At 46.2% G+C, this 26,905-nt stretch overlaps 1 protein-coding gene across 1 annotated transcript; it reads right to left on the bottom strand.

The window, feature by feature from the left end:
- Window positions 1–21,692: 21,692 nt before the first annotated feature.
- On the bottom strand, window positions 21,693–24,136 carry LOC135825620 (guanine nucleotide-binding protein-like 1). The gene has a single exon (XM_065338226.1). The coding sequence runs from the start codon at window positions 23,915–23,917 to the stop codon at window positions 21,968–21,970; it is 1,950 nt and encodes a 649-aa protein (XP_065194298.1). The 5' UTR covers window positions 23,918–24,136; the 3' UTR covers window positions 21,693–21,967.
- Window positions 24,137–26,905: the final 2,769 nt, after the last annotated feature.

The following is a 26,905-nucleotide window of genomic DNA, read 5'->3' as shown; positions in this document are numbered from 1 at the left end:
GGTCAGTTCAATGCTACAAACAACACGAAGAACAGGCACAGCAAATCTAAACTTTTCATTTTACTGAAGTCATTGGAAACAATATAGTTTGAACAAGTTGTAGGATCCACACGCCATACAAATATGCAGCGCTATGTTTATGTCGGACTGGCAACCTTCACAAAGCATCGGTATAATTGTCAAACATAGTAGGTAAAGACGGTATCGCAAATTGTGAACGTTTTCGTGCAAAGATTAGATTACTCAGCTGATGGTAAAATCATTTTAATTTTTCTATTTTGTAACGAGGGCTATCATGATCTCACGCATGACAATTTTGTTGCCAACGATGCCACCGTTCCTACTGCTTCGCACCAATGCATGGACACTGCAGCTCCAGCAATGCAAAGCCACTAATGCTGGCAAAGTCATGTGATGTATGAGGTTTACTCGTGAAGGGTTTCACCTGCTCTAGACTTCGTGCGAGACTAGATTCGAAGTTGGCGGATACCTGGAGCATGTACACGATTGTAATTTAGCAAGGTGTCACTACAAAGCAAGGCTGTCGCTGGGGGCGCTAATATACCATTATCTGCACATGTTGCAAAACGGTTGGAGGGTAGGGGTGTGCGGATAATGCTCGAAAAGGTGGCAGATTCTGCTCGAAAAGCAGTGAAAATGGCAGAACCATTCAAACCTTATGGCGGGCAATTCCTTGAATTCTGCTCTATTTCTTTATCCACATACCAAATATGCATGAAACTTACCAGAAAAAGTACCGAATTCTGCCAATTTTTCTGCCGGCATTATCCGCATATGCCTGTTGGAGGGAGAGTGGCTTAGCTTCCACGACTTAACTCATGTCGGTGACCAAGGTGCCTTGTAGCTTACAGTGTCGCTGGTAACTCCATTGTTGCCAAACCAATACAGAAGAACCTGTCAAGGCGACCACTCGTATAAGGCGACCACCTGTCCCAGACGACCACTGCCGCCAGGACCAAGGGATTCTTTTCCAGTCAAATGATCCTGGATAAGGAGACCACCTGCTTACAGAGACTACACTTTGAAGGTCCCTTGAGCGATCGTCTTATAGGGTATTCACAAGAAGTGAAAATGAACGAAAACACGTTTGTGAAAAAGTGGACAAGCTACCCATCGGATTCACACAGACAACAGACCCGTACAAACGTCGCATGCATCTGTGTAGTTATGTAACTAAAAAAATTATTGATTGCCATACTCAAGTACGTTAGCTGTTTCAACACGCCCGCAAAGGACAAACGTGGGCCTAGGACCCCCGTGCAAGTTTATCAAGATTTTGCACGCACTTAGCTAATATATATAGCCTATTATAGGAGTAAAAAGAGCACCACACACGTGAGTTTGCGCGTTGTGTGAATCCCCTATTACTATTAGTCAGGTTTCACTGTATCCCGATAATGGTACCATGCAGGGATTGCTGCAATCGAGTGTTTCCCTTCAGCTGTCTTATGTCCCTCATCCTTGAAGCGCATCTTGACACTTCTTGGCATGTTCCCTGTGTCAGTGAACACAGGTATTTTCAAATTTGAATAAAAAATTTGAATAAAAAATTGGACGAGAGCGGAGATTACGTTTTAGTGGACTCATAGAGCACTCATGGTTTATCGGGTGTTAGCGGCCGTCGTGAGATCCATTCGGGAACGGACACGATAATTTACTTTTTTTATAGAGCACTCATAGACATTGATGAGAGCAAACCCGCGCTATAAACTGGGCATCTAAACATGGAAGTTGTTAACAATAATAATAATAGTACTATTACTCCGTTCAAGGGGAAGTTCGAGTCGAAGATGTTGTCCGGCTATGCGCCCCCGTTCCCCTCTCCCCGACTTACGCGACTCCCTTCGTAACAAGATGAGCCTAATGAGAGTAATACATGTATTGCGCAAGTTAGATATATAGATCTGGGTACAGCACTTCATGGATTCTTGTTCGTAGATTGTTCATACTTAGACATTGTACCGTTGCTGGTCTTGAGGGTATGCCATTTTCAAGGGTCCCTTCAAAATCATTCTATAGATCTTTCACAGTTAACCTACACAATATCATTTAACCTATATGGGAAATTTGAGCTAAATCAGAAAGATCGAGTTGCCCACCTTTTTAGTTTCTCAAACCTGCTCTCCTTACTGCGTGTGTGTGTGTGGGGGGGGGGGGGGTGAGGGAGGAAGCAATGAAATCACGAACAAAGCCAGCAGATTCTGAAGAGATACTCTTTCAGTAGATTTCAGTTGCAAGTCCGTTTCATAACAGGATACACTTTGACCATGGACAGCGGGATGTACTGTTCACGATATTTTTATATTATAGTTCCCCGGAACACTGGAGCTCACGTTTCCCCCGCCGACTTGACTTGCAATCATTTTTTTATGCAACTATCGCTCAAGCGCACATCATACTTGCTTGAGAGGTACCACAATCGTCATAGGAAGCTGAGACACAGTAATAATACTAAGTCCATATTCTTCGTGTTCCCACAATGTCTGAAGTTCACTCCTATCTGACATGCTCTCTTTTCGTCGTGACTGCGCTAACACAGATGGAGACATCCTGGGCTAAGTCAATGATTCCCTATCGTTACTTGTTGTGCAAACTCAAGCTGGATACAAATCGATCTCATTCGCTGGCATGCTGCAACCCTGTTCATCCCAGTCCCCGCCCCCCCTTCCCAATATGTACTCTCTTGTACCATCAACCTTCAATGCGACGGACCCCACGATATGCAGTAAGCCTTTGGGTCCTCCTAATGAAGTTATTATTTTTATTATTATTGCTTGGTGCCGACCGCTTTAATGAGCTTCCAGAATCCTTTCGCACTAGTCATATCCCCAATTCATTTCGTCAGGAACGTAACACAGTCATTCATCTTGAGCACCCCCTAAGAAGACCTTAGGGTCTGTGGGGCATGCCCAAGTCGCATAATTATAATAAAATAGAATACAACAAAAACAAGTCGCTACCACGAACTCTATGTTCTGCGTACACTTCGAAGGGTCTAAGGTAGCACCAGCGGATCGAATTCAGTTGCGAGATGACAATTGTGATATGTGATGATTGCATAAGTATAATCATACTTCGAAGTATATATATATATAGCTGGTCCCCATAAATTAGCTCGTACATTGTTGCCGAGCCACAAAGATGTAGGCGGAGATGACGAAAATCACTTGCTCTCACGTGTGGGTTTTGATCCCAGCCGTCGTCCCAATAGAACCCGGGAATGTATCAACTACAAGCTGAAGAGTGTTTGCACCAATACGCCACCAAATCCTACAGTTGTTATCCTATTCCAAAGGTGATATTTTGCACATCTTCCTTACACCGTTAAGTCGTAAATGGTTCACAAAATGGCGCTGGACTTATGGATGACGATGGTATCTATCAGCTCACATCCTCAGGTCAAATTCCTCTCAGTGACCTTAAAAAGAAATCCTCACATCCTCTAAGCCATGTTGTTCCCTGCGACGTGTAATCTCTGGTCAGTTTACTTTGTGCGACTGGATGATGCGGCCACCCTGTGTATTCTGTAGAGATGGAGTCGATAAAGAAGGCAAACTCCTCACCTGTCTTCACAAGGTCTGCATGGAGTGCTTGGCAGCCAGTGTTCAAGACGACGGGAGAATAATCTGTGCCAAGTGTCGACGTCCTACGCCATGTCCACCTCCTGGTCGCAATCACGAACAGCTGTTGGTGGACGATTCCATGTTCGACAATGTTCCACACGATCATGCAGAACGGAAGGTGGAGTGCGCTAGTGATGATATTAATAATAATAATGAAGATCAAGAATCAAGCAGCTCCAGCCAAAGTGGCCAGAAAACGATACCTCGACAGGGGCGAGTGCACCATTGTCCTGTCCATGGCAAGATGAAGATTCGACATTACTGTACCAAATGTAAAGAGGTTCTGTGTGAAAAGTGTAAGCTCCAAAGCAAACACGCTTCACATACTGATCAGATTGGCGATATCAGTTCAGATGCTGTACCTTTACGTCACAGACTGACGGAGCGCCTGAGAAACATATCACCCGAAGACAAGGAAGAAGAAGTGGAAGCAGGCATGAAACACGCTGGTGATCTCATTGAAGCATTTGGCTGTGACCTCCAAGGAAAAGTAGCTGATATCAAGAGATTGATACATGAACACTGCGATGAGCAACTTCACCGGATTAAGCAACGAAAAGAAGAACTGATGAATGAGGCGGAATTGCAAAGTAAGAAGTTCAGTGAGCTACATGCTCAAACATTGACGGAGTACAATGGAGCTTTCCTCAAGCCCAATGCTTTGAAAGACATCAGCAAATCTGCTCTAACGAATGAAGACCTCCTCAAAATGTATGCACACGTCACTGATGTTCTTACAAGTTCTTTGCAGTACCTTTGCGACAAGAATTATTCTCTGATGCGGAGGCTAGCGCTTGATTTCCAGAACCTTTCTGGTTTGGAAGGCATTATTCGCGCTACAGGAAAGGTCGAGGACAACACTGATATCGATTTGTCCAGGTGTGAATTTTCCCTACAGAACGATTCGTTCATTGGTTATGTAGACGAGGAAACGGAAATTATAGCTTTGGTGAAAAATTGGCAAGGCAAAGCCATATCTATACCCGCATTGAAAGCCTGCAGTATTCAAATATGGGCAACTAAAATCCTAGCTGATAGTACAGCAACCCCAGTGCCCTTGCTGATATCAGGTTATAGCAAAGGTGAAGTATGTGCTCGTTTCCAGTATCATGAGGACGGTGTTTTCTTTCTGGAATTACGCTTGGATAGCCCTGGTGTCTTGCCGAAATTAAAAGGGTACGACTTGCACGAAGATGTGTTCACAGACAGCCCTTTTAGTGCTGAACTTTTGATATACAAAAGCAGGGACATTGTGTTTGATGGCGTCCACAGCTCTCCGAAAGGATTTATACGACCATCCCTAAGTTATTCTATTGAAAACTTAGCATACACGCATGTCACCCTGTGTCAAATTGAGGATGGTTTTTGTAGTATCCGAGCTCTAGAACCTATTCAAGATCGTTATTTTGCAATTGCAATAGAAATTGTGCAATGCACATCCAGAAAGTTAGACATAGGGTTTACTTGGGACTGTGGACAGAGTGGCCCGACTATGAGACAGGTTCTTGCATCCTCCGCTAAAAATAGCCCCTTCTCAACTCCTATTTCTGGATGCTGTACTGGTGAGACGATACATGTATCGCGCTCTTGTAAATCGCCAAATACCTATAACATTGAGCACATGTCCAACAATTACACACTGATTAAGGAACGCGATGTAGATATAAGTGCCAGTAAGAAGCCCTTCTTGATGGTTCGCATGTCTCACCGCGGTACATCTGTTAAGATATACCATTATAACTTCCACTCAATTTATGAGTAAATGTAAATATACTCATGCCTCGGAGTAGAAGAGCCGATTACCCCAACCCATACGCCTCACCAATCTCAGGCAGAATGTACAATGTACGGCATTCGCTGATTTTCTTCTTCATGTCCTAGCTGCTGTGGCATATTTTATAGTGAATGGATGGTCTCGTTAGTACTGAACATCTTTTTTGTTTGTTTTATTGATTTGGTTGCGAGGTGTGAACAATGCCACATTGTGAATGTATGGTCCGTTAGTACTGAAAATATGTTTTGTTTGTTTCGTTAATTTGGTTGCGAGGCGTGAACAATGCTACATAATGTATTCACTGTGTTCTTGTTGTTGTTATGATATTTTGAGGCATGTCCCGCAAAACCAGGGTTTGGTGATATTTGGCGAAAATGAGTCTTTGATCGCTTTGAAGCTTTTGAAGCTTTGGAGCTCTGGGCACCTTCCAAGATGGTAAAAAGAACGGCCGAAATCATAGGTGAAGCTCTACAAAAATGATCAACAAAACGCCAAACTGCAACGCAGTTACAATTGGCTTGAATGGAGTGGTTGAGAATAATTTAGCATATTTGTAGGTGTTAAGGGAAGCATAGAGTACTATTTAACAAAAGAGCTTGAAAGCTCAGGGCCCTCGCTATGTTATTTTGCCTAGGTCATCATGCATGGTAATCAAACTGACTGAAACGCTTTTTCAATACAATGATAAAAATATAAATCGGCCCGCTCCTCATGTTGTTCTGAAAACAGGACGATCATGAAGTATATATTCCCTGGCTAGGCCTTACATGGGATTCGAACTCGCACTATCACCCTCCATGCGTTACCTGACACTCTTAGCATACATACACATTCTTCCGAGATGCTTCACGTGATGATTTGGCTTTTGAAACTCCTATTTGAACAAGGTGGCCAGCTCTCTTTTACAATGACAAAATAGAAATTCGCCTACAACAAAATACACGAGTATTCTCGTATGCATACCTACATGTATGTGTCCATGCATGCTAGAGATCAACATGAAAAAGGGAAAAGATTACTAAGTCTTCTTCTATTCATTAGTTGACTTCTTTTGTAAACGATTTTTTTAGTCATTTTTTTCATAGCCAAATGAGTTACCTTTGAAAGTTATCATTTTCAACGGTCTTCATAATCGTGATACTCGTGCAACCGATGTCAACCTCACCCTGAGAATAATAATAATATTTTTTCTTCAGCTTTTCCCGTTTGTGTCTTTCCCTCAAACTAGTCAAGAATAATGATAATATCTTTATTAGGATGACCCAGAGGCTTGTCGCCTATCAAGGGGTTCACCGCTTTGAAGGGTGTGCATGTACATGTAACATATATGAGCTAAAGTGAAAGTAGTGAAAAGCTAATCAGCTCATCTCTGACGTAGCTCCACCTCTCCTTCCACCATGATCGACATCGACTTGTACATGTACATGCACACCCTTCAAAGCGATCAACCCCTTGATAGGCGACAAGCCTCTGGGTCATCCTTATAAAGATACTATTATTATTATTATGAAGTTGATTGTTCCAACTAGGAACACACGCTTCTTGCCGAACGTGACACTTGACTGACTCACGACTGCCATCCGGAGCACACGAGGAGCACGTCGCACCTTCCACTCGGCAAACCTGCAAGAAAGCACCACTCCCTGCTCAATACATGGTGTTTCGGGGAATTCACCCCTCATCAGTTGAGCTTGAGTAGGCTGAGGAAGATTGTGCCTGAAAAGCACCACTTATATACTGCTCTCCAGATCAAACCATCACCAGGGATACAAACTTACAGCGACGCTTTGTTTCCAGCGCGACAAACACCTCGTGAAGCTCCAGGTACAAAATCTGTCGTAAGCGACCGCCCCTTGGTGCAAGAAAAAGCGGTCGCTTCCGGCAGATGGTCTCTTACGGCAGATGTATGGTAAATCCGGCAAACCAGGTATATGCTTCCATGTACTGAAATTGACGAGAATAATGTGATTTTTAATATCATTTTATTGGATATTCAACGACGACCATACCCGTATAGTACGCGTATGCGACACGGCAGTAGATCGACACTGCCTGGACTTGAGAGCTACAGCACAGCCTCAGTACACAATGGTACAGGCCAGGCGCCAGTCGATCGCACTTGCAAGACAGCGCATTTTCACACTTTGCAGTTGACAGCGCACTGGCAAGTACAGTTTCGCACCTTACTGAATCTGGGTCGCGGTCGCTTACAGCAGATTTGAATGCAGCCACCGTGCATGAAATCGCGGTCGCTGGTCGCGCACAGCAGATGGTCGCTCTGGACAGATCAGTTTGTATGTGAAACCGTCGGTGCACGGAAAATCGGTCGCTAACGGTAGATGGTCGCCTACAGCAGAGGTCGCTAACGGCAGATTTGACTGTAGTAGCGTGAGTCAGAGTCGCTCATGGAGTTGTGATAAACAGACGTTGAGAGCCAGTATAGCTATTCGCAACGCTGTCACCTCCAACAACTAGTCGCACGCAACTGATGAGGGGTGAATTCCCCGAAACACCGTGTATTGAGCAGGGAGTGGTGCTTTCTTGCAGGTTTGCCGAGTGGAAGGGGCGACGTGCTCCTCTTGTGCTCCGGATGGCAGTCGTGAGTCAGTCAAGTGTCAAGTTCGGCAAGAAGCGTGTGTTCCTAGTTGGAACAATCAACTTCATGACTATTACCGCCGAAGTCGCAACTTCTAAGTTCGTAATATTATTATATTATTATTATTATTATTATTATTCATCTCATCGAATGGATGCAATTACCACCCGCGAGGCTCGCACTCACGCACACTCCCCCCCCCCCCCCAACACACACGCACGCTCACACACACACGTACGCACACACACACGTGCACTCACACACACAAACACATACATACACACACTATCTTTCTCTGCCTCTGTCTCTCTCTCTTTCTCTCTCTTTCTGGCCTCGTCACCTTCACATCTAATTGGCGATCACACCAGTTGAGACATGCACTTCACGCTGACCCATCATCACCTGACTTGAGATCTTGCAAGTTGAGACATTTGTTTTAGGCTATTACCTGGCGTGCGATATTGTGGGTAGGTTCTGTTTTTGTTTCTGAATATGTGACATTATCTTCAATGTTAGTCTCAATTCTTAGCACTAGTTATGATGTTCCTGGTATGTTGCCACGTTATTGTTATTACCCTTTTTTCTGTAGTTATATTGTTGTTTTGTTCACAGGAGTCACATATCCCTGAAGATGCCCTCTTGGGCGAAAATTTGGAAAGGAGTTTGAAGTTTGGTTTTGAGCGATTTGGAGAGACTTTAATTTTTTTGTAGCCAAGGACTTTGTGCGGCCGTGGGCGGTGAAAGAAAATTAGAAATTATTATACAAATAATCTACGTGGAGATAAAAGTTTAATAATAGCAATGAAAAGTATGAATGCCGCAGACATCACCACGCAACATGACAATTTGTTCAAGGTTTGGTTTTGTGTGTTTCCAAAATCGATTTTCACGTTCCGATCATCAGTGGAAATACGGAACTAAAGAGATCAAGGGAAAAACAAAGGTTAAAAATCCAAAGAAGTGTGACACATGACGGGTAACTTGTGGTAAGTATTACAAAAAGTGAGAACTAAAATAAAGAGTAAGTGTGACAAACGGGCATGAACAGTGCAGAAACAACTCATGAACACGGGGTGCAAACTCACGAAAATAACCTAAGTGCTAAAACATGTTCTTTTTGCTTACACAAATCGGGCTTATGCGTACGAATACAAACAGCTTCAAGGACCTTCAACTGCTGGACATAACGGGCACGACACAGTACAGAGAAGTGGGAATCATCATACACACTCAAACAATCGGGACGAGATAACATATGCAAGTACACAGCTGACTTCTTACGAATTTCACCCTCATCAGCTCCATCACCTTCCCTGCCACCTGACTCCTCCTCGTCCGTTTTATCACGATCACCACCAGCCGTCTCACCGTCATCCGCCTCGTCTTCATCCGCCGCCTCGTCATCACCCGCCTCGTCGTCATCTGTATCCTCGCCGTCATCCGCCTCGTCGTCATCTGTATTCTCGTCATCCGCCGCATCATCACCCAACTCATATTCACCACCAGTCAGTCGTCTGATACCATCCATGTTCTCCTTCCTACGCCTGTTCCGTGTCACTGTGTGTGTGTGTGTGTGTGTGTGTGTGTGTGTGTGTGTGTGTGTCTGTTGATAACGTGATGTATAGGCAGGTGGATGGGGTAGCCATGGGATCACCATTAGGTCCAGTGTTGGCAAATATATTTGTTGGCTACTGCGAATCTCTTGTGGACCAGTCACTGTGGCCGGAGGTTTACGTTCGTTTTGTCGACGACTCGTTCACATATTTTGATTCAGTACAACAGTGTGACGCCTTCTTGGACCGATTGAATAACTTACATCCCTCTCTGAAATTCACGGTTGAGCATGAACAGAACAACACCTTGTCCTTTCTGGATGTGCGTGTGGCGAAGTCAAACGATGAAATTGTAACGTCAATATACAGGAAACCAACATTTACCGGACAATATATCGTGTTTGACTCGTATTGTTCGTACCTGTATAAGGTCAACCTGGTGAAGAATCTGGTGGATAGAGCGCGGCGAATCTGTTCCCCCTCTCGACTCAAGGATGAGCTAGGTTTTCTGAAATCTGTGTTTCTCAAAAATGGTTACCCGGAGGAACTGCTAAACAAGCTACTAAAATCAGCATCAAAACCAAAGGTCGTCATCATTGGTCCAAGTCGTTGCCCAGTCTACCTTTCCTTACCTTGGAAAGGAGAGGCATCACAGACATTGTGCCGCACAATCAAAACGCTAGTTACACAAACATACTTTGCGGCGCACTTCATCCCTGTGTTCACTACGATACGTGCGTTCACGGTGAGGGAGGATGTCCTACCATCCCACCTATTGAGCCACTTGGTCTACCAATTTGAGTGCCGGAATTGTGATAGCCGGTACGTTGGTAGGACCCTTCAACACCTGAGCGCACGTATCAAGCAGCATGTACCACTTCACATGCTGCCGGACGCAGCAAAAGCGAAGCGCCCGAAGCGGGGAAGACCACGCAAGAACCCGCTCCCTCTACCACCGACACAACCAGAGCAAGTCGAACACACGGTGCAGAGGAAGAGTGGTGGATCACTAAGCCAACCGAATGTGCCTTCTCCACCGTTGCCCTTGCCGCCACCGGAGCCACTACCAGTGCCGTTGGTGGCTGAGGTTGGGGAGGAGTCGGCAACAACGACAGTACCGCCAATCACAGAAATTGAGCCCATTTCTTTGACACAGTATCCGGCTGTGCGGACACCGCAGCACCCTCCGGCGCTTGATCCGTGGGTCCAGAGACCACGGAGGTCGACCGCCAATTATTCAACCGAAATATATGCTAGGAATGGCCAAGGCCCACGCGGAGCATCGAAGGAGACCGGAAGCCGGGGGCAAAACGGAACACAATCTCGGGACGTAGATGAGGTAAGGACAGTGACACGGGAAAGGCGTAGGAAGGAGAACATGGATGGTATCAGACGACTGACTGGTGGTGAATATGAGTTGGGTGATGATGCGGCGGATGACGAGAATACAGATGACGACGAGGCGGATGACGGCGAGGATACAGATGACGACGAGGCGGGTGATGACGAGGCGGCGGATGAAGACGAGGCGGATGACGGTGAGACGGCTGGTGGTGATCGTGATAAAACGGACGAGGAGGAGTCAGGTGGCAGGGAAGGTGATGGAGCTGATGAGGGTGAAATTCGTAAGAAGTCAGCTGTGTACTTGCATTTGTTATCTCGTCCCGATTGTTTGAGTGTGTATGATGATTCCCACTTCTCTGTACTGTGTCGTGCCCGTTATGTCCAGCAGTTGAAGGTCCTTGAAGCTGTTTGTATTCGTACGCATAAGCCTGATTTGTGTAAGCAAAAAGAACATGTTTTAGCACTTAGGTTATTTTCGTGAGTTTGCACCCCGTGTTCATGAGTTGTTTCTGCACTGCTCATGCCCGTTTGTCACACTTACTCTTTATTTTAGTTCTCACTTTTTGTAATACTTACCACAAGTTACCCGTCATGTGTCACACTTCTTTGGATTTTTAACCTTTGTTTTTCCCTTGATCTCTTTAGTTCCGTATTTCCACTGATGATCGGAACGTGAAAATCGATTTTGGAAACACACACAACCAAACCTTGAACAAATTGTCATGTTGCGTGGTGATGTCTGCGGCATTCATACTTTTCATTGCTATTAGAAATTATTATTATTATTAAAATAACCTACGTGGAGATAATAATTTTAATATAGCTATGAATAGGATGAAGGCCGCATACATCACGCAACTACGTTACTTGTTTGACATGTATTACTGTGTATTTTATAACAAAAATATTATTGAAAACCCAGAATCGATTTTCTCGTTCCTATCATCAGTGGGAAAAACGGAACTAAAGGATACAACCAAAGAAACTGAAGTTAAGTACTGTAAATAGAAAGGTCTTAGAAATAACATCAAGATACAAGTGCAATAAAACCACTAGAGGAAAAGCAAAAAAGATAACAAGATTACATAACCAAAGGCGAGAAGGCACTGAACGAAGTGTCAACCTACGAATACAACTCCGTTTTTCCCACTGATGATAGGAACGAGAAAATCGATTCTGGGTTTTCAATAATATTTTTGTTATAAAATACACAGTAATACATGTCAAACAAGTAACGTAGTTGCGTAATGTATGGGGCCTTCATCCTATTCATAGCTATATTAAAATTATTATTATTATTATTAACTGGTTTGAGGGAAAGAGACAAACGGGAAAAGTCTGAAGAAAAAATTGACTGTCACCACCAGGACTCGAACCAGGGACCCTCGCTTGTAGCCAGCGATGCTCTAACCACTGAGCTATGGTGTAGTCGTCATCCCAGCAGAGGCCGTTCAACATTTTCTTCAGACTTCGTAACTCACACTTCCTGTGAATCCACACAGGTGGGTGGGACGCAGCCCTCACTGTAACCCACACACTTCACGTACAAACTAGCACGCGGGGAGCCCCAAGTCATAAAATATTAACTGGTTTGAGGGAAAGAGACAAACGGGAAAAGTCTGAAGAAAAAATTGACTGTCACAACCAGGACTCGAACCAGGGACCCTCGCTTGTAGCCAGCGATGCTCTAACCACTGAGCCATGGTGTAGTCGTCATCCCAGCAGAGGCCGTTCAACATTTTCTTCAGACTTCGTAACTCACACTTCCTGTAAATCCACACAGGCGGGTGGGACGCAGCCCTCACTGTAACCCACACACTTCATGTACAAACTAGCACGCCGGGAGCCCCAAGTCATAAAATATTAACTGGTTTGAGGGAAAGAGACAAACGGGAAAAGTCTGAAGAAAAAATTGACTGTCACCACCAGGACTCGAACCAGGGACCCTCGCTTGTAGCCAGCGATGCTCTAACCACTGAGCTATGGTGTAGTCGTCATCCCAGCAGAGGCCGTTCTTTATTATTATTATTATTAAGTAGTGGTTGCGATTTCGGCGATGATTTGTAAGAAGTGTCAAGTGTCAAGTAAAGTCGGTGGAATAGCGCGAGCTCCGGTGTGGGGAGCAAACCATTTCTTCTTCTTCTTCTTCTTATTATTATTATTATTATAACTATGCCTCCATTCGACCTTAGAAGTTGCGACTTCGGCGGTAATAGTCATGAAGTTGGTTGCTCCAACTAGGAGCACACGCTTCTTGCCGAACTTGACACTTGACTGTCTCACGACTGCCATCCGGAGCACACCAGGAGCACGTCGCACCTTCCGCTCGGCAAACCTGAACAAAAGCACCACTCCCTGCTCAATACACAGTGTTTCGGGGAATTCACCCCTCATCAGTTGAGCTTGAGTAGGCTGAGGAAGATTGTGCCTGAAAAGCACCACTTATATACTGCTCTCCAGGCCAAACCATCACCAGGGATACAAACTTGCAGAGACGCTTCAACAAAGCGTGTGTGCTCCTAGTTGGAGCAACCAACTTTATGCCTCAATTGTTTTTAATATATAGAGCAATATCCAGAGACTTCACAGTCATGCTTGCTAAAATCCAGAGGTCATGACTTCGCATCATCTATAATGTACATCTACATGTAGTATGATGTACACAGAGTTTTGCGGACTACCCGTCACTATCTCGTCCGCCCCTGGGATGTCTGGTAAAGGCTAATTCACGTGCTTCTTCTGCTGCATTTACTGTATCAGTGACAGAAAGAACTTTAAAAAAAGAGACGAGTTCGAGCATACAATAATGTATTGCCATGATTTCTACCCTGCTTTTCATTGAAAACACTATCCGCATGACCTCCGAACCCTTTACCATGCAGACCACCAGCACTGATCAGTGAAGGCTACATACGAGAACTATGCTACAATCATGTAGGTATGCTCCTACTTCTGAAAGGATGCAAAATCATGCTCCAAATTGTCAACCACCAAATTATGCCAATAAGTTTGCAGGCATAATCCGCTGGTGCCTACTGTGAACTTGAAAACTAAATCCCTGCCATGTGCAGCTCTGGTGTTGGATGCAGACTTGTCAGACAGAAAAGAGCCAAGGGCTGGGAAGAATGCTCCAACCATGTATTGCTCTCCAACGCACCGCAGGTCGTAGACACGTGCATTTATACAGGTATGTAACTGTGACAAATTTCATGCGCACAGCAAGCGTGCATGTATAATTGCAACAATTTTGTTTACAAAAAATCTTGTATCAAGTAAGGTTTAGTTCATTCAGGGCTGTCTCCGTATCTCACCAACTTATCCAGCTGCGAATAGTTGCCACGGACGGGAGTACTGAATCTCATTCGGCACTTTCAGCGCTGCTGTCCGCGTCGACACTTCGCCGTCACGGATCTTTCAAACTCAACATCTGCGCTGCCTCCGCTGATGGCGTGTGACTGTTCCCTCGTTACTTTCATCTCGTCACTTTCACCTGATTTTTTTCACCTGATTGTCCTGCTGTGGACTATGGAAGGCAGCGGAGTGATTCTGGAGACCCAGCTGCCAAAATGATATTCTTGACGCTCGTGCTCCATCAAGAATCTGTGACGGGATCGTTCCGCCAACAAATTATTTGTTTCGAACTGTCGTTCTGTGAATTGGGTTTCTGTGAACTGTCGGGACACCATTATGCCTACCGCTCGAGCTCTCTATTCAGTACTTGTAGTACTAGTGCGTTGAGGTCGTGTGACTCGTGTCCTTTAACCTCCTCTCAAACAAACACAGGAAGATCGTTACTAGTAAAATCTCTGTATCCGCAAGCCGAAATATTCGCCAAAAACGAGACTTATCGAAAAATCGCTAAGCTTTCGCCAATTTTGGAGGGTTCCTTTGAGAATCGCCGAAGCCCTTCCAAATCTTCCAATATTTCACCAATTTTGAAGCCAGTATGCTTTGTGTGTGTGGGGGGGGGGGGGCGGGGGGATGGTAGGGGAGAAAGCAATAAATTCACGAACAAAGCCAGCAGATTCTGAATAGATATTCTTTCAGTAGAGTTCAGTTGCAACTCTGATTCTCTCTATTTCTCAATTCTAGTTACTAGTGTAGTATCCCTGCCCGACCAATACGGAAGTAGTACGGAACTAATAATGTAGGTTTGCAGCGTACGGCAAACCGTAGTTATCGCTGACAACCGAGCAGCAGGCAAAAGCCACGCGCGTGGCTAGGCGCGCAACAATGGGGGTGTCTGGCATGCAATGGCGGGCAGCCGTACTGGGGAAAGCCCAGGCCGCAGTACGAGTACGCCCATATGCGCGGGCGAGACTACCCCATATTTGCATAAAGGTATCAGTGCTACTAATGCAATGTTTACTACAAGCAGGGCTCATGGCGCCTAATCTCTATATTAGGAAGCAGTTCCTTTTATGGCACGAAAGGACTCCAGCGCGCGTACTAAGCCTCAGCCAAGGTACAGTACTAACCGAGTACGCAAGATAGAACAGGCGGTGTGGCGGAGCAAACATACCACGTATGGAAGAGGCGAAGTCCCCGGATGCCGCCCGGCCCACAATGACAGACACCACCATGCTTATATGGCAAATAAGGCGCGAGAGCCCACCAGGTAAGGCGGGCCACATAAGCACGTGGCAAGCGCAAATAGCGTAAGACGTACCCACGAGGCCACAACGCGAGAGTACGGCAGCATGAGCAGAGTACGAGAGTACGAGGCCGGATCAACGCAGGGTGGACCAAGGTGTGGTAGTGCCACAGCACGAGGCACCTCAGCAGTTGGAGGTGGCGAACGCAGGGACAGCATCAATATTGGCAGCTAGCAGCAGCAGCAGAAGGGCGTGATTTTTTTTTTCTTCAAGACTAGCAACGAGGAGCAGCAGGCAACCCTCGTTTCACTCGTGATTGCTTAATCACATGGCAAAAACAACAAAAATGCAACCCCATTCTATGGTGCTATGATGTGTGTGTCTCGGGGGGAGGGGCGATAACAGAGCTTTGCCTGATGTATAGTTAGTGTATCTCCGTATGTAAGCGTACGGCGTCTGCTGCATAAAAGCGGCTGCGCATTTCTGTTTTGATTAAGATTAGATTAGATAGCAACGAAAGCTAACTCGAGGAAGAAGTAGTGAACCTCTAGGTGAGCACCGAAGAGAAAGTTATTTATTTTGCCGCTTCTTCTTTCACTAATAATTACATCTCAGCTGTGTACCTGAGAGAAGTAGAATAAAACTAACTATTGTTGATTTCACCGCGCCTACCACTCGGCTACCTGTTACACTAGTACCGGTAACACTGGAGCTCATACACTTCCCACAGAGTTGACTTGACAACATTCTTCTTATAATTTTCGCCCAAGTCACTATCACTAATTCTAAGTTCTGTGTACACTTCGTAGGGTCTAAGATATTGCCAGAGGATCGAATTCTGTTGCGAGATAACAACTGTGGTAGGTGATGATTGCATTATCCTAATCATTCTGTCACTGGTTCCCACGAATTGGCTAGTGCATTGTTGCTGAGCCGCAAAGATGTAGGCAGACATGACGAAAACCACTTGCTCTCACGTTTGATTTTTAACCCCAGTCGTCGTTCCAATAGAACCCGGGAATGGATCAACTACTAGAGTTTTCACCAACACGCCACCGATTCCTGCAATTGTTATCCTTTTCCAAAGGTGATATTTTGCACATCTTCCTTATACCGTTTTAAAAGTCGTAAGTGGTGCACCAACATGGCGCTGGACGTATGTATGACGGTGGTATCTCTAAGCTCACACACTCTGGTCATATTCCTCTCAGTGACGTTAAAAAGAAATCCTCACATCCTCTAAGCCATGTTGTTCTCAGCGACGTATAATCCCTGGTCAGTTTATTTTGTGCGACTTTATGATGCGGCCACCATATGTATTCTGCAGAGATGGAGTCGGTAAAGAAGGCAAACTCCTCACGTGTCTTCACAAGATCTGCAAGGAATGCTTGGCAGCCGGTGTTCAGCGAGACGGGAGAATACGTTGTGCCAAGTGTCGACGTCCAACGCAATGTCCACCTCCTGGTCGCAGTCACGAAGAGCAGTTGGTGGACGATTCCATGTTCGACAATGTTCCAAGTGATCTTGTAGATGAAGTTCATCAACTTCGAAATTGCGAAGAGATGCAACTTGATACAATTCCACCAGATTCAAGCAGCTCCATCGAAAGTTACCAGAAAACGATATCTCGACCGGGGCGAGTGCACCATTGTCCTGTCCACGGCAAGATGACCGTGCGATATTATTGTGCCAAATGTAGAGAGGTTCTGTGTGAAAAGTGTAAGCTTCAAAGCAAACACGCTTCTCATACAAATCAGATTGGCGATATAAGTGCGGAAGCTGCAGTTGTACGTAAGAGACTGACGGAGCGTCAGAGAAAGATATCACCCGAAGACAACGAAGAAGAAGTGGAAGCAGGCATGAAACGCGCTGTTGATCTCATTGAAGCATTTGGCTGTGACCTCCAAGGAAAAGTACCTGATATCAAGAGATTGATACATGAACACTGCGACGAGCAACTTCACCGGATCAAGCAACGAAAAGAAGACCTGATGAACGAGGTGGAATTGCAAAGTAAGAAGTTACGGGAGGTACAGGCTCACACATTTGCCCAGTGCAATGGAGTTTTCTTCCAACCCAATGCTTTGAAGGCCATCAGCAAATCCTCTCTGAGGAATGAAGATCTCCTCAAAATCCATCCACACTTGACTGAAGTTCTTAGAAGTTCTTTGCAGTACTTCGGCGACAAGAATTATTCTCTGATGCGGAGATTAGCGTTTGAGTGCCAGAACCTTTCTGGTTTGGCAGGCATTATCGGCAGTACAGGAGAGGTCGTGGACAACACTCATATCGATTTGTCCAGGTGTGCATTTTCCGAACAGAACAATATGTACATCGGTTATGTAGGCGAGGAGACGAAAATTACAGCTTTGGTAAACAATTGGCAAGGTGATCCCATATCTGAACCCGCATTGAAAGTCTGCAGTATTCAAATCTGGGCAACTAAAATCCAAGCTACGATGATCCCAGTGCCCGTGCCGATATCAGGTTATAGCAAAGGTGAAGTGCGTGCTCACGTTCAGTGTACTGAAGCGGCTGTTTTCCTTCTGGAAATGCGCTTGGATAGTCCTCGTCCATTGCCAAAACTGCAAGGATACGAGTTGATCGACGATTTGCGCACATGCAGCCCTTTGAATGCCAAACTTTTGGTTTACGGATGCAGGTCCATTACATTTGGTGACGTCCACAGCTCTCCGAAAGGATTTATACGACCATGCCTAAGTTATTTTATTGAACACGTAGCATACACGCATGTCACCCTGTGTCAAATTGAGGATGGAACTGCTAGTATCCGAGCCCTAGAACCTATTCAAGAACGTTATTTTGCAGTTGCAATAGAAATTGTGCACTGCACATCCAGTCAGTTAGACATAGGGTTTACGTGGGACTGTGGACAGAGTGATCAGAACATGAAAATGATACTTGCATCCTCCGCTAAAAATAGCTCCTCCTCAACTCCTATTTCTGGATGCTGTGCTGGTGAGACGATACATGTATCACGCTCTCGCGAGTCGCTGATTACCTATAACATTGAGCACTTGTCCAATGATTACACGCTGATTGAGGAACGCGATGTATATGTAAGCGCCAGTAAGAAGCCAATCTTGATGGTTCGTATGTCTCACCCCGGTACATCTGTTAGGATATAATCTATATGAATTGGACGTCTGTTCAAGTTGTAAATAAATGGATGCATACTTAGGAGTAGAGGAGTCAAATAGCCCAACGCACGGCCCGCATCAATTTCGGAAACAAAGCACAATGTACGTCATTCACTGATTTTTAATCTTCCGTAATCATCCACCACCCCACACTGCTGCGCTCTAATCATGTCCTGGACAATGGCCAGCTTCTGTGGCATACAATGTATATAATTTATATTGAATGTATGGTGTCGTCAATACTGATATTTTGTTTTGATCGTTCTACAATGTATGTGTGTTAATGTGAGCAAGCTCCACTACAGCCACTTCATCACTTAAAAAACTGTACATACACCTTCTCCAAATCAACTGGTCTCTTTGCTGCAAATTACATTGTCTCAGTCAAATTTTCAACCATGAGCTCGGCTATCCCAATGATTGAGAAGAAAGACAAGTGATGTGGACCGATATCAGGCAACACAATGTGGAACGAAACTACACCAAACGTGATAAAATTGCACCATCCTTTCCGCACATGCACACACATACACATACCCATGCACATGCCAAAACTAAGAGACACACACTCATACTCACACTCGCACCAACACACATGCGCTAACACCAGCTCACACTCCGAATCATACCCACACTTACACGCGTTTAGCAAAGAAACACGCACACATACACACAAAATACCCATTCTACCTGAAAACAAGGTGTGAATAGTGGCGGGACTATGACAAAAAGAGATGAGATTCCGTCCCCAAACTGCACTTACGCTAAAACATTGTGCTGAACAGTATAACAATATTTGGTTGTACATAATTATATTAGGATTAGGTTTGCTCCCACACTGTAGCTCGTGCTATTCTGCCGACTTGACTTGACACTTGACTGACTCACGACTGCCATCCAGAGCACAAGAGAAGTCCATCGAACCTTCGACTCGGCGAACCTGCAAGAAGGCAACACTCCCTGCTCTATACACAGTGTTTCGGGAAATTCATCAGTTGAGCTTGAGTAGGCTGAGGAAGATTGCGCCTGAAGAGCACGACTCATAATAGTGCTCTCCAGGCACAAACATCACCAGAGATACAAACTTACGGAGACGCTCTGTTTGCAGCGCGACAAACACCTGGTGAACACCAAATAGCAGCGTGAGTCAGTGTCGCTCTTGGACGGTGAGAGCAGACGTAGAAGACCCTCGGTCATTCAGAACACTGTCACCTCCAAACCAGCTAGTCGGCAAATCCATTCCTAAACAATTATCGCCGAAGTCGCAACCACTATTTCATAATTATATTATTTTTGATAGGATTGGGAGAACTTCGAAATTCAAAGGATCAGTTGGGGAAGTGAACTGCCTGAAAAGAGAAAAAACCGCCAGACCCACCAGGACTCGAACCCGGGACCTTGCTTGCGATAGGCAATGCTCTAACCACTGAGCTATGGGACAGGGCTGAACCTAGAAGGCGCTGACAAGTTTTTAACTCCAAAGGCAGCTCACAACATTTGCCGCATATATTGATAGAACTTGGGTCTTTCTCCCTCCCCCAGGGGACCAACCACGATCAGTGTCTAGACCCTACCAGAAGTGAAAGAGAATGATAAATTTTTGAACGGATTGGGAGAACTTCAAATTCAAAGGATCAGTTGGGGAAGTGAACTGCCTCAAAAGAGAAAAACCCGCCAGACCCACCAGGACTCGAACCGGGGCCTTGCTTGTCAAGAGCAATGCTCTAACCACTGAGCTATGGGACCGGACTGAACCTAGAAGGCGCTGACAAGTTTTTCACTGCAAAGGCAGCTCACTACACGTGCCACACATATTGATGGCACTTGGGTCTTTCTCCCTCCCCCTCGGGACCAACCACGGTCAGTTTCTGGACTCTACTAGAAGTGAAAGAGAGTGATACAATTTTGAAAGGATTGGGAGAACTTCAAATTCAAAGGATCAGTTGGGGAAGTGAACTGTCTGAAAAGAGAAAAAACCGCCAGACCCACCAGGACCGGGTTCGAATCCTGGTGGGTCTGGTGTTTTTTCTCTTTTCAGGCAGTTCACACAGCACTTCTTTCACATCGTGAATACAATAAAACAAAACCAATTTCTGCAGTGATCAACCTTCTCTGTGGAGGAGCTATGCCTTTCATACGTCATCACTGCGCTGGTCTCTATGGCAACGTGAGCAGACAATTGGCGATTTGGCAAGTTTGGCGTATCGTATGGAAGCGAGAGATATGCCATTCGAACCGATATCAAATTGTCTTTCCTCTGGACCCTACTCGAAGAATCGATGCACTTCCCCTTTAAGCCTGGTTCACACTAGGCCGATTTTACGGCCGACGCTCCACAGGCACAATGAGAAGTATCAAAAGTTTTTGCCAGCTAGCTGGCCTCTGCGTACACCGCAGACACACCCACCCACACACAACAGAAAGATACAGATAGTGTGGTCTTTGTTCACTCACGGTGGAAGATGGAAGAGCTTAGCGTAGTGTATAGATGAGCATGAAGAAGGGCATGCCACCTCACGCATATACATGTACACGTATGTACCAGACCAACATGATGCAAGAAGTGAACCACTGTGGTGAATGGGGCCGCCGGATAATTAACCAGCCCGAAGCTGGCGGAAAAAACCTCAGGACCCCGGCGGAGGCACAACCCTGAGGAAAAACCGGTTAGAATAACCCCATAAGATAAATGAACAAAATGTAGCCTGCAGGACCTATCCCGAAGTGAGAATAAAGGGGAGGGCGGGTGGGAAACTACAACGAAAAGAGAAAGACCACGATGAAGAGAAAAGTTTGAGAACACTGACAAAAAAACCAGCTGACACAATCCTGGTGCCGTAACTATGGTGAAAATACATTTTTCGTTTCATTTGCTACCCTCAGCCAACGAAAAGTAACACGTTAAAAAAACTGAAACTGATGATTGATTGACAACGTTAAAGCAGTGCACATCGCAATCAAGAACACCGGTGATGTTGTCTCGCTCTCAACTTTGGCATCGACAGAAGCCAAGGGTCTACGGGGGGGGGGGGGAACAGTGGGCACTATTGCGGATGGGGTGCGTGTGTGGTGTGATAGGCTCATCCGACCACAAGTCTCGGAGTCAGAGTCACACAAACGCAATAGTGATTAACTAACTTGGTAAGAGAGAGAGAGAGAGTGTGTGTGTGTGTGTGAGGGGGGGGGGGCAGATAAGATAAGACATTTGGGTGATTCAGCCACAGTGTGAAATGTAACATAGTGAGATGTAGCTCGGTGCGACAGCACCTCAAACAAACATAGTCCGTGTCACTTCTCACGTTATTCACTATCCGCCACGGCCAATCCGGCAAACGGATTGCGGATGGCCGGAGAGGCTGCGGCCGCACGTGACGGTACCCCACGACAGGAACTATCATCTGATGCGGCAGCACTGGAGTTGCTGCTAGCACTAAGCTGTGCCAACAGGTTAAGGCTCAACTCATCATGGTCCAAGCCCTCCAGTTGGACTGCAACAACGCTCTTTAGTTCGGGATGGCACATCCATTTCGCTAAGTCTTCAGTGTATTTCGGCGGTCGTACGAACAGTGCTATTCTGCCGTCTGTCGCCAGGCGCAGAATATGATTCGCGGCACGGTAGGTATCGGGACGGGCGCCCTTTGCGGTATGGAAACCCCTTTCCTCCGCCCACTTCTCGCAGACGTCCCACGCGGACCAGGTGTGGCCGTCACAACGAAGTGAGCTTGAACTAGCGTGGCCGTTGCACAGCGGGTTTGTTGAACTGTCGACGCATGCATCGGATTGTGGAGGAACAGTCGGGCATGTTTCACTTGTTTTCTTGGCCAGTCCCAGTCGGTACAGCAAATTACATCCCAGGCGCGCCGCCAGATAGCCGACGGATGTATATGGCTCACGCACTTGGGAAATAGGGTACATTCCGGACAGGATCTGTAGCTGTTTTTCAACACGTGACGGAAAGACTAGGCCAGGTGAGTCGCACAGGCGGATGTGCGGTGTGAGGAAGTGCGTCTGAAAGTGCTTCGTGTGGCCGGGTGTGCGCGACGCACTTACAACTTTCTTGCCAATCAGGCTATTGAGAATGGAGGACTTACCCACGTTGGGATGGCCGACCAGACCTATTGTAATGAAGGCCGGCGGTGAGGATGCTGTTGCCGCTGCCGTAGCTTCATTGCCATCGTTGGTACCGTTGCTGGAGTATGCGGTATGCTTACGACGCCGGCTATGGCGTACTATCTCTTCGTGCACTGATGCTGCTGTTATTCCAGCATCGTCGCACACTTCAAACTTTGAGAGTTTATCCGTCCAACCGGACAGCATACTGTGATCGGCCACCACATTGGCCAGGGCGCGGATCAGCTGACGGGCACCTTGTACGCATATCATGCGCCGCTTAGCGCCGCACCGGGCGTGCGACATCAGACCCTTGGCGTCGGAGCGCTGGCTGCTGCTCTGGTTCCCTGGGCGTGCCGTATAGAGGACGACGTGAAGTTGCGGGAACAGTCCATAGAAGTACTCGCGCCACGCCAGTACCACACTCGCCGGCACCAAGTCTATCTTGTTCAGCACTAGCACGAGCGTTTTGTTCAGTTCATGTACGACGTGGCGGTACAGGGATGGTGGGAAGTGCAGGATGGGATGGCGTGCATCGGCGATAACCACTATTACATTCGACATCTCCAGCACACGCCACAGCTGCCGCCAAGTCTCCAGGTTCCGCTCAAAGTAGCTTAGAGGATGGCCGTGTGTATCAGCCATGAGCCGGTCAATGTACTCATTGAAGTAGCGCTGCTCCTTAGCTTCCAGCTGCTGCTTGCTCAGGCTGTATTGCCAGGTGGGACGAACAGGCATGTCGATGTGCTCCATACTTCCATAGATATCTTCATAGGACACTTCCAAGTCTTTTTCTGCCAGGGTTTGCAATGGCTGACGCGACTCCCGCTTGCGCTCCTCAATTTCGCTGGCACTTTCTTGGGCAAACATCAGTTTGTATCTGTCTTGACGCCTTGTCTCAGCCACGGCATCGCCTACTTCGAACTTGGGCTCAAATTTATCTGCAATCTTGGCACTTTCAGACGTGACCAGTGTTTCTTCATCTTTATCTGAGTTAGATGGCGAGTCTGAGCGTATCTCCAGCTTCTCTTTGGCAGGCTCCTTGTCGTCCTCTCGGAATCGCTGCACATCTCGCTTTCGCTGGAGCTGGGCTCTCTTCTGCTTGCCACTGAACGGTTTTCGACGACTGTGTTGAGGCATTTTCAACAATGTCAATAAATGCAGATTGCCTGGAAAGCACCACAATCCACCAGAACTGGAGGCGAGAATCCAGAAAGCAAAATTCTTCTTTCACCTTGAACCGACAATATAGCACTCTGTCACCTGGTTCTAGAGGTCTGCGTTCAGAAACAAGGAGTTATAAAACACAAAGTATTGAATCAACACCAAACGGAACCGATTTCTTCTTCACTACTGACTTGTGTAACGTAACTGAGAGAATGCTAGTTCCCGCGCTCACCTTTATACCAGGTTGTTGGCGTGGGTGAAGCACGTGAAAGGGCTTCATGATCCACGACGCTTAGAATCTGAGCGTACATGTACGTGCAAGCCATAGTCTAGGAGCAAGATCACCGTATCCCGCTGGGCCTCGCCATTGTTGTTTGTCTATTGTGCTCTGCGTTGCCACGCGTATCCGAGGACCCATTGACCCATTGACGTCACACTATAAAATTAACAGCCCCGTTATTATTACAGGGTGCGACCCCGTTATTATCATTATTCTTACATGACAAGTAAGCGTGGACTGTGCTGACTGCTGAGAGCCTCCCACGTACGTGCACAGTATGGTCACTCATGTCTAGTGGCTGAGTCACGTAGATCTAGGTGAGTTTTGAGTGCGTTATGCAGTCTATGCCAGCTCGCGCTGCACTTCACCCTCTCAGAAAACAGATCCATCATGACTGCATCATGCTAGTATTAATGCGAAGTGTGTGTGGTGATGGGGATCCAAGGGCGTAGGGGGATGTGGTTACGTCACGTATCTTGACACCATATGCCTACAGCTCGAGCTCTCTATTTCAGTACTTGTACTTTTAAAGTTGTAGTACTAGTGCGTTGAAGTCTTGTGACTCGTGTACATGTACGTGCAAGCCATAGTCATAGAAAGGAGCAAGATCACCGTATCCCGCTGGGCCTCGCCATTGTTGTTTGTCCATTGTGCTCTGCGTTGCCACGGTTATCCGAGGACCCATTGACGTCACACTATAAAATTAACAGCCCCGTTATTATTACAGGGTGCGACCCCGTTATTATTATTATTCTTACATGACATGTAAGCGTGGACTGTGCTGACTGCTGAGCTCCCACGTACGTGCACGGTATGGTTACTCATGTCTAGTGGCTGAGTCACGTAGATCTAGGTGAGTTTGAGTGCGTTATGCAGTCTATGCCAGCTCGCGCTGCACTTCACCCTCTCAGAAAACAGATCCATCATGACTGCATCCTGCTAGTAATGCGAAGTGTGTGTGGTGATGGGGATCCAAGAGCGTAGGGGGATGTGGTGACGTCACGTATCTTGACACCATAATTATGCCTACCGCTCGAGCTCTCTATTTCAGTACTTGTACTTCCTCCGTATACAAAAACTTCGTGACTTTTTTTTGAAAGCTGCGCACAGCTCTGAAATGGTTCCGTTTGACTTCGAATAACACTCGTGGCATTGTCTAACCTGTTTACAAGCTATATACAAAGACAAAAGCAACTCAGACGAATGAAATGGAGTTTTTTCAGAGTCTTCGTCGCTCATGTCATTGTCACCTGACGACGCTGACTCCGCATCGCCAACAGTCGCTGCTTCCGCTCGCATTTCGTTCAGATTCTTGTCACCTGCAGTGATGATCCGACTCTGGACTTTTGGCTACGTCCTCTTCATCTCTAGAGCTGTGTACGAATCTGTGTCGACTATATTCAGTTGTTCCAACCCGCGACCTCCATTCTGCCGTGAAACGAGTCGTACAAGCACATCCAACCGCTTCGTATTTTCTCGCCAGGATAATCCTCCCAAGCATTCTACAAAGGCTTCGAGGAGGTCCCTGCGATTCCCCTTGGCGACAAAGGAGACGTCTGACTGGAGAGAGGCGAAGAACGCCAGGCCATCGACATTCTAATCCTGAGTCTGCGCTGGTTGCACGACGACTGAAATGTTTCATCTTGCCGTGCGAGCGAAACAAATCTATGTTCTCACGCTGCGTAGATCTATGGGGCCGCGCACCGACAGTACGAGCGTGGCCAGTTTCAGGGCAGCGAGTGCTGCGTGACTCCGTGTTCTAACCACGAGCTACACTTCGTCACTGTGTCAGTTTCGAGCAAGTAAGTGTTAGTTATTTTCATTTGACTCTTGAGTTTCTGTCGGCAACGTCCTCACACGCATGGCGTCCGTGGAGAATCTGTTCGGGATCAACCAAACTAACCTCGACATGGACGTGGGTTGTCGATGACAGCCGTTGGCGCCGTTCGTCGAGCAGGTTCTTGCTCAAAAACACCGTTCAAAAAAAGTCACGAAGTTTTTGTATACGGAGGAAGTAGTACTAGTGCGTTGAAGTCATGTGACTCGTGTTCTTTAACCTCCTCTCAAACAATCACTAGCCATCAGAAAGATCGTTACTAGTAAAATCCATATACCCGCAAGCCGAAAAATTCGCCAAAAACGAGATTTATCGAAAAATCGCTAAGCTTTCGCCAATTTCGGAGGATTCCTTTGAGAATCGCCGAAACCCTTCCAAATCTTCCAACATTTCACCAATTTTGAAGCCAGTATGCTTTGTGTGTGTGTGGGGGGGGGGGGGATGGTAGGGGAGAAATAAATAAATTCACGAACAAAGCCAGCAGGTTCTGAATAGATATTCTTTCAGTAGAGTTCAGTTGCAACTCTGATTCTCTCTATTTCTCAATTCAAGTTACTCGTAACACTGGAGCTCATACACTTCCCACAGAGTTGACTTGACAACATTCTTCTTATAATAATTATTGCACAAGTCACTATCACTAATTCTAAGTTCTGTGTATACTTCGTAATGTCTAAGATAGTGCCAGAGGATCGAATTCTGTTGCGAGATAACAACTGTTGTAGGTGATGATTGCATTATCCTAATCATTCTGTCACTGGTTCCCACGAATTGGCTAGTGCATTGTTGCTGAGCCGCAAAGATGTAGGCAGACATGACGAAAACCACTTGCTCTCACGTGTGA

Source organism: Sycon ciliatum, chromosome 10 (assembly GCF_964019385.1).
Source record: "Sycon ciliatum chromosome 10, ocSycCili1.1, whole genome shotgun sequence".
In the NCBI taxonomy this organism is placed as follows: Eukaryota; Metazoa; Porifera; class Calcarea; order Leucosolenida; family Sycettidae; genus Sycon; species Sycon ciliatum.
This window is presented reverse-complemented; position numbering and strand designations above follow the sequence as displayed.